At 39.5% G+C, this 9,421-nt stretch overlaps 1 protein-coding gene across 1 annotated transcript; it reads right to left on the minus strand.

The window, feature by feature from the left end:
- Positions 1-5,706: 5,706 nt before the first annotated feature.
- LOC148037952 (uncharacterized) lies at positions 5,707-7,848 on the minus strand. Its single transcript, XM_087676996.1, has one exon. The coding sequence runs from the start codon at positions 6,894-6,896 to the stop codon at positions 6,513-6,515; it is 384 nt and encodes a 127-aa protein (XP_087533122.1). The 5' UTR covers positions 6,897-7,848; the 3' UTR covers positions 5,707-6,512.
- Between the last annotated feature and the right edge of the window lie 1,573 nt (positions 7,849-9,421).

Here is a 9,421-nt window from a genome sequence, read left to right on the forward strand (position 1 = left end):
GCAATACCCGCTGTAAAAAAACCGGCTATAAATTGGTCTAGGAAACTTCGATTTCAAAACTCTTTGATTCAATTCAAAGACAAGGATGCCATATTTAGATGAGCTATAGCACCCTATAATTGGTTTAGGACAAAAAATTTTACAATTTAATCTTCGAGTCTGAACTGTCCAGGCCCTACACCCTGTTTTAACCATGTATGCTCTATTTCCACCCTATAAGGTAAAATAGTAATACCAAATGGTTGTTAAACCCTGTAGAAGGCTGAGTAGGACCTATGAACACCCTGTAGTACTTGCACCTGTACTTCAATAGTGAAGTTTGTACTTTTAAGGACCTGTAAATACCCTGTAGTCTTCTGTAAAGTCTATGTTTTACCATGTTCTGCTCCTGAAGGCACTTGAGCCCTTTGAAAACACTTCAATCTTCCATTCTCCACTGGATGTACTTGTGTGAGGGATAAAATTATAGGACAAGCTCCTTACACGGGTTCCAAATCACTAGGAGGTGGGCAAAGTTCCCCTTGGGTCGGCTGGTTGTACTTCTTCGAGATCTTCAATAGTGAGTGAAGATCACCTCTCTTTTGTTCCACTATCTCCCTTGGCATCTACCTTTTTCCTCAGTTGATATATCAACATGGTAGTAGCACTCTATTCTAATCAATTAGCATGAAATGCATTTTTGAAATATTCATTCGGCCCCTTTCATGAAATGCAATTGGATGGAATCTTGAAAAAATGGATAGGTGGAGGCTCTTGCCAATGCAATTCAATGACTCACTGATTGCTAGTACTTACCCTTTTACAATATTTCAACTTGGGTAAAAGAATTTTAGTCAATCAAATTAAGGTTATGCATCAAACTTGGTAAATGATATCTATGATGAAATATGATTGAATCAATGTTGAAATTTAATGAAATGGGTTCTAAATAATAGGAAAAACACAAATCTCTAATCTATTGATCAATTCAGAGAATTAATTAATCAATAATCTCTCATCAACATGTGAAAAAGCATAAGAAAGTGGATTGTTGAGAGATTAAGCTAGAAAGATACCTTGATTAAGCTTAAAGAAGATGGTAGGATGTCAACTCCAATCAAAATAATGGAAGAATCCTCCATAATCCACCATAAGGCTTGAAAGATCCATAAAATCAGTCCATGTAAGCTTCAATATGATCAAATCTGTGAAGAATCAATGCCTTGAGCTTGCTTGAACATTTGAATACCAAAGAATCAAGTCTCTTGAAGGAAAGTCCCAAAATAAACCTTCAATATGAGCTCCAAGATCCTCTATGAGCTAAAATCCTTGCAACGTCTTCAATCTTAGAGTCCATTCAACTTTTAAATGGTACTAGGGAAGCCTTGGAGGTCGAAAAGATCTAGAGATTGAAGAGATTCGAGTTTCCAAGTCTATGGCTATGGCTGCCAGAGATTGAAGAAATTTGAGTTTCCAAATTTATGGCTATGGCTGGCCTGCTATGTTTTAGGGTCTTCAGTAAAGAAGATGAAGATCAGAGTTTCTTTCTTGCTAAAAGTTGCTGAAGATATGCCTTATTGAATGCTTCAAAGTATGCAACCAAACTGTAGGGGATATACAACAAATGAAGGAGAGGATTGAAGGAGGGAATTTCAGTGCATTTTGCAATGCATTTTTCGAGCGGTTTGTTGCTCCCATAACTGCATATAATGCCTGATCATGGTACTCAATCTGTAGTGCAAGACTTGAGGAATCATTGCCCCATGGTTTAGCTCAGAGAAATAGTTAGTAGAGAAGCAACTTGGAAGATTTTCTAGCAGCCACTATTGAAGCTTCAGGAAAAAGCTTGGAAGAGAGAGAAAGAGAAGCTTCTCTTCAAAAGTAACTATATTTTAACTCTTAGCCAAGCCCAGTTAACTCCCATTTAACCTAGTTACCTCCAAATTGCATGAAAATTTGATAACGACGTACTATTTAAGCCTTCCTTCACCATATCTGACCTTGAAGATTTCTAGATGTAGTATCTTGCTAACTGTAGATGGTCTGCAACCCTCTGCTAGTCCCTATCTTTGTCAAGTACTTGTCTAAAATTGATTTTGCTGGAGAAAAATGGATCAAAGACCAATACTCTGATACCAATTGTCAAGAAGGAAATAGAAGGAAATAAATGGATCAAAGACCAATACTCTGATACCACTTGTCAAGAAGTGGACTGGAGAGAGAGAAAGAGGAGAGGGAAGATTGAAAAGGAGAGAAGAAAGAGTGTAGAAGAGAGAAGAAAGAGTGCCAAGGAGAGAGAAATACTAGAATAGGAGACTAGAGAAAGACAGGAAAGAGAAAGAAGCCATTGAAGCTAAGAGCAAGGTGAGAGAAGAAGGGCAATAATGTATTAATGTGTCAAAAGATAGAAAAAATTACATGTCCTCTCCTTTTATACCAATGTTAGTGTGACATGGCATAGCATTGATATTATTTATACACTAAATCCTTATTCTTCCTAGCTTCTTACACATTGAGTTTATGGGGGATATACCCTTCTATCAACAATGCTTGTAAATGTGATCTGTAAATGTGAATAGCACTAGAATTATGAGTAGCTACTTAAAAAGTCTAAATTTAAACTTTCTCACACTTATTTAATTTTTAAAATCAAAATTCATAGTGGAGAGACAATGTTTAAATAAACAAATTAAACTTCATATTAGCCAACTTAGACAAAACTAAAATAATGTTGAGTATAATTTTGAAGAAAAACTAAAACAAAACAATTATAAGCTTTCAAAAACATTCATTAACAATTCTATTAGACTTGAAACAGTGTATTAGAGAATTTGGGAATTCTCATGTAGTTTGGGAATTCCCAATATAAATAATATTTGGCCACATGATCAGATCTTATCCGCTTAATTGAAAGTAAAGTCTATCCTAATTACTATACAGGTTGTCTTTCCAAGTCCCACTTTGAAGCATGGGTTAAGATTTAGCCACATGGCCAAATCTTTACCCCTTATTTGAAAGTGGGGCTTGGAAGATTCCCAAATTCTCTAATATGGTATTTTGATGAGCTAATCATCCCAGTTTTCTTCTATACGAGACCGCAATCAATGATATCTACTTTTGGATGGTTCTCCCTTAACTAGAAAGTTTAGGATAATATTTTCTAAATGTAGATCATAATGTAAGTTTTCTAACATCTTAACCATCTTGGAGCCTGAGATGAAAGCAATGATCAATGAATTACGTCGAGTCATCTTATCCACTGAGAGAGGAAATGTCCATACCATTGATGATGGGTGTCGAGTATCTCGCTTAAATATACTACTTGCTCTCCTAAGTGTGCAAACAAAGTATGGGTGGAGTGATGTGAGTGTAACCAAGTTATTCAAGTACACTCTATGCTTTGTTGATTTTGAATCCATCATAAAAAATGCTTTTTATGCTCTCCAAGGGTGATTTGTTTTTTTAGGTTGCTAAAATATCACATATTACCACTTGGAAACATGATACCTGAGTCTTGTGATGATGCACGATTGGTGTTATGAAAGCTTGGCATAGTCTATAACAACATCCATGCATGTGTCAACAACTGTGTGTTGTTTCAAGGAGACTACGAGACTATGGAGACATGTTCGAAGTGTGGTGCTTACAAGTATTGATAGGACTTGCAAGGGAAAACCTTCTCTTAGAAGGTTCTTAGACACTTCCCACTTATACCCTATGTACGTCACATGTTTCATACATTAGGCATAGTGAGCTTGATAGTGTGGCATGCGCAAAATAGATCCACAGGTAGAGTCCAACAAATATTAGCAAATTCATGTGCATGGAGCCACATTAGCTCCACCTTTCCAGCTTTGCATGAGAGCCAAGGAAACTTTGGCTTGGTCTTGCTATAGATTATGTGAATCCATTGAACAGTCTCCACTCAACTTCTTACATTGTGTGCCTTGTAGTCCTTGTAAACTACAATATCCTGCCATGGCTTTCTATGAAGAAAGGACACCTGATCCTTAGCTTGCTTATTCTTGGATATTACAAAGTCAAGAACATGGACATCTACCTCTGTCCATTAGTTGATGAGCTCAAGATTTTGTGGGAGGAGGAGATTGCTGTGGAGGAAGACATGAGCAAGCACGATGGTCAGCGGTACACTAATATATGAGCCATTCTCATGTAGACCATGCATGACTTTCCAGGATTCGAGGAGTGCTCAGGTAAGTGGGAAGCTTGTTCTCATTATTGATGTCTAACATGGCTCGTTCAAGTTTGTATTGAATAGATAGGGGTATTGTGGTAAGTCTAGTTACCTCAAGTTATCATGCATGTCCATTGTTCAGGTCTCTAAAGGTCACCAACCATGAAGAAGATGGTATATCAAGGATAGGTTGCTTTCTTGCACTAGAGGATCATGAACTAAGGGAAGGTTTTCTTGGATGATCTCCAATAGAAATGAATGCCCAAAGCTAGTATGAGTTAAAAATGGTCCACAAGGAGTCACATCCAAGTGTAATGCGACAATTCTCAGTTTTCTAAGAGTTGCCAAATTGGACCCACTTACAGATCAACCATTTGTTGGATCCTATGCTTTGTCCATAGCCGGAGTTTTGATGCTTGCAACTACCTCATGCTCCTTGGGTCATGTCCACTAAAGAGGAGTGAATGGTGAAGCAAATTATCAGGTCTATCTGCACCCTGATGGGTATGATAAGTTCCCTCAGGTTTTTTTTTTCTTATAAAGATGACCAACTATTAGGGCTCAAAATTCCATGATTGGCATAAGATATGCCAGGTTTGTCTTGACCTTAACAATAAGTAACCTCAATATTTAGCTATTTAGTGTCTATCAGATATTCATAATGTTTCAAATGTTTGACAGTTCATACTACCGATCACAATTGCGAGGTGCCTCACTCCATAAATATGCTCAGCGATCTACAAGTTATTGAATTTAGTACAAAATGAATCTCACAAAAGGACATCAAGACATGCTCTATTGAATCTGCAAGGTGGGGAGTAGTGGAGACAGTCTTGTCTCTTTGAAAAGTACCTGCCCATGAGTATGCTCTGTTGAACATTGCGCGAGGGAGACAAGGAATGGAGGAAGAGAGAGGAGAAGAGAGAGACGAGACATCAGAAGTGGAACCCCAGAAGTGTGTCAACTAAGCACACATGATAGGAATATATAGAGGGAACCTGGGGCGCTATATATAGACAAACTATATATAGCTAACACCCCCGCTCAAATAAAGGTCCCTTACTATGGATGAAAAAACCCTTGGGGGCTCAAGGGAAAAACCCACAGCTCTATATAGGCCTACCGTTATACTAATATTCAAAATATAAAATTACAAAGTTGAACTTACAAAAGCCTATTCATAGGCATCAAAGGAGCTACATCACTCGTGAATTACAACATCAATGGAGATTTGAACTTACAAGAGCCTATTCATAGGCATCAAAGGAGCTACATCAACGGAGAAGGAGCTACATCGCTCAGGAGCTACATCACGCCTGAATTACAATAGCCTATTCAAAGGCATCAAAAGAGCTTTATCACTCCTTAATATACGAAATTCTTGCAACTGAACTTCAGATGTAAGCAGTATATCTGTCACATCAAAACTTAAAGAAAAACGTTACAGTGACATTAGAATAACACAAGGTCTATAGAGACGGTTTGCGACGCCGCTCTATAGACAACATAACACATGTGGGGCCCCATGAACAAAATATAAATAAAACAATTTTTCATCAGCTGGAATATAGACGCTCATCAGCTGGAAAGAATATAAACGAAATAATGTGTCATCAGTTGGAATATAGACACTCATCAGCTGGAAAGAATATAAACGAAATAATGTGTCATTAGCTGGAATATAGACCCTCATTAGCTGGAAAGAATATAAGCCTTGAGTGGCAATGCCATACAGGAAATCTTGCAAGTGCTTCCGACTGTGTATGTTGTTGACGACAACGTGGAAGCTTTCCTCAGAGCTGAAATAAAATGGAAGAACCTCAAAGGCTACTTTGGTGACCAGTTTTCCCAATACTTTGAGTGCTTCTGCACGTGAGTCCTGCGCATTGTTGTCCTTTGTCATGCTTATTCTAATGATCTCCAGAAGCAAGAACATTCCAACAGGACAAAGCTTGTCCTGGAGGATGGATATTCGCAAAGGGCGAGGGAACCGAAGGTTGTTACATAATGGAGTTTCCAATCTTGAAAAATGTCTAGGCCCCCAACGACCACCAAGCAAGAAGGAAGATTTAGTTCAGCCAATACCAATCTCTATCCCTTATTGTAACGAAGTACCTAGTCCTCTGTTGTCCTCCAAACATAGGCATTAAGAGAATCGTTCATGTAAGATGTATGCCCTCTTCTGAAGCCCTAACTCCAACATTGTGGGCTATGTTCCCCCCTGAACTGTCTCCTGCAAGAATGCACTTGTTTCTGATCAGTTCCTGTACTGATCTTACACCTCTGTCTACATTCAAATCATTAGTACTGCCATTCACAGGAGGATCACGCTTCCGCTCTAGCTAAAAGTTGACTTCAGTCGACCAATATACTGCTCAAGTGCAAGTGATAAGAGAACACTATCCTGTTCAGAGGACAGATTTCCATTTCCATCAAAAAGCTCTTGGATAAGGTCCTCATCAGCTAATTTCACATCCTGCAGTTCCTCAACAGAGTCAAACATCTCTGTCTTGTAGTCTTGCACCATGCTTGCCTCATATCCTGCATCTGGAAGCCCCAAACTTCTTTGCAGGCAGACTCGATACTCAGCATTTCGCAATGTATACCCAGTCATAACTGAAGAGATCAACAGCTTTTCAAGTTCCCCATGTGTAGTCTCAATGGTTACCTGGAATCTATCAGAAGGAAGCAATCCTAGCATGCCTGAGATGGTCCTCTTCATGGCATCTTTACTATCACTGAATACATCTTCACTTACTCGTGAGGCATCCAAGGGCTCTATTTCTTGAGTCAAATTCCAAAACACAGAAAGCTCTTCCTCTGATGGATGCCGTTGCCTGGCTCCGCACAATCATTGGCAGTAGCCTCACCATCTGTGCCCTAAAGAAATCCATCCATAGCTTGGCATCGTCCAATGCCGGCAATCTTCTAGTGAAACAATGACGAACCTTTCGCTGAGCATAGAAGCAGTGCTACATCAGAGCGTCTGCCAACAGTAAACGACAACCTCTTTGGGAGAGTGTCCCGGAGTCGCTGCTTGTGTCTCCTGTTGTGCAGGGGACTGGATGCACAGAGGGCACTGCACACAAGGTGCCCTTTCGGATCACAGTAGGCAGCGCCACCGGCCGACAGGGCCTTGGCCAGCATAGTGAATCATACAAGAATTAGGTGGCTTGACAGGGACTTGGCGAGCATGGTAAAGTCAGATGAGCATCGATGGCAACCGATCACATCCACCCAACCGATGTTGATGCGTCGACTCATTTCAATTCTGCGATGCTAAGACACACCTGTGCTCAGAGGGTTCTCGCGCTCTAATTCAAGGTGCAACCAGGTCTACGTTGGCGTGGTGGAAGGGGGGGCTCGTCGAGGTGGGCATCGTCCTCCTCCTTGTGGCTGTGACGATGCTGGGAGGTGTCGTCGTCTGCGGCCATGGCGATAGGACAGGGCAGGCAGGGGCAGGGGTCAGAGGCAAGGGAGGGCGAGAAGGAGAGGAAACAGGATTGATGATGGATAGAGAGAGAGAGAGAGGAAGAAACACTACTCCTTCACTGTAGGATGCTCCAGGCATGAGAGAGAAGAGAGAGGAAACCTCGCTCTAATACCATGTTGAAGATTGCGCAAGGGAGACAAGGAACGGAGGAAGAGAGAGGAGAAGAGAGAGACGAGACATCAGAAGCGGAAGCCCAAAGTGTGTCAACTGCACACATGATAGGAATATATAGAGGGAACTTGGGGCGCTATATATAGACAGACTATATATAGCTAATAGGGCCGCTATATATAGACAAACTATATATAGCTAACATGCTCACGATACAAACTCACGTCATGGTATATCTCGTAGATAAAGTGAAGATTGTGGTACTCGTCCATATGCGATGGATGTTCTTCTTAGGACGCTTTGTGAAAACCCTAAAGGGCTTTGTGTGACAACGAGCTCAGCCAGAAGGTAGCATGACCGAAGGATGCCTTGTGTCAGAGGCATTAGTGCATATTTTGGAGTGGCTAGAGATAGTGGATTCAGACAACCTTTGGCCTAGGTCTATTGGAAGAAGACATTAACATGATGAGAAATTGCTCACTCAAAGTGCTGCTAGCTCACCAGTAAGAGACTATATATGTACATCAAAATAATTAATTTTTCTCTCTAGGTCTATTGGAAGAAGATATTAACATGATGAACAATTTCTTACTCACAAAGCACTCCTAGCTCACTAGTCAAACTATATATGTACGTCAAAATAAATAAACTTTCTCTCTTCTCCCGTCTTCTATGTCAATGTTGTCTCTGCTTTCTCTTCTTCATTCTCCCCCTCCCCCTTTTCCCTCACACACTCTCTCTAAAATCTCTCATCTTTCTCATCTCTCTCCTTCTCCCCCTCCCTCTTCCTTCTCTCTTTACTTTCTCAAGGTGAAAGAATATAGAGGTGGTATTAGAAATCTACAATTCAAGTATTCATTCTAAGGTGCTCTTGGAGGTAAAGATTTCTTAATCCAACAAAGTGGGTGACATTTTAAAAAAAATAAGAAAGTATTTTTCAAGAATCCTTAGTTTCATCTTCAAGATTTCCATGACATACTAGTTGTATGTTTGAGTTCTGTGTGTTTGTGTGTGTAGATGAGTTGTAAATTGTATCTTAATAAACTATGCATCAACCTACTTTCCATCTTTCTCATTTGAGCAACTACATTGATATAAAACTAAGAACATCTCTCCCTCTCTCTCTCTCTCTCTCTCTCTCTCTGGGTTAGTTATACATTACGTGCAATAATTGAAAGATTAAATTTTTGCTATTGAAAATTTTAAACATTACATAAAATAATCGAGTTGGCATATTTGCAAGCTAATTAATGTTGGATTTATTGCCTTCATATTGGCTATTAAAATCTCAATAGAATCTACACGTTGTTGTCACTCATTTGCTCTAGAATAATGCCTACTACATTGCTATTTGTATTCAAAGGCATTGTGAGAAAGTATGAATATAGACAATGCAATTCGCTCATGTACTATGCATGCTCATGACTCTATTTGCATGAAAGAATTATGATTGATTTGGAACTAAGAATATAATGTATTGGTGTAACTTTTTGCTCAGGGTAATTGTGAACAAATAAATGTTGGCATATGTATACTTTATTTGTTGAGGTAAAAGCACTTATAAGTTACATACTCCTTCATTTGGATAAATGCATGCATGCTTCTCCACACATGATTTGTGTTTTCTAAACCTCATTTGTTGT

The sequence above is a fragment of the Lygodium microphyllum genome, chromosome 4 (assembly GCF_053477565.2).
Source record: "Lygodium microphyllum isolate KBCC chromosome 4, Lygodium_microphyllum_v1.1.10, whole genome shotgun sequence".
Lineage (NCBI taxonomy): Eukaryota > Viridiplantae > Streptophyta > Polypodiopsida > Schizaeales > Lygodiaceae > Lygodium > Lygodium microphyllum.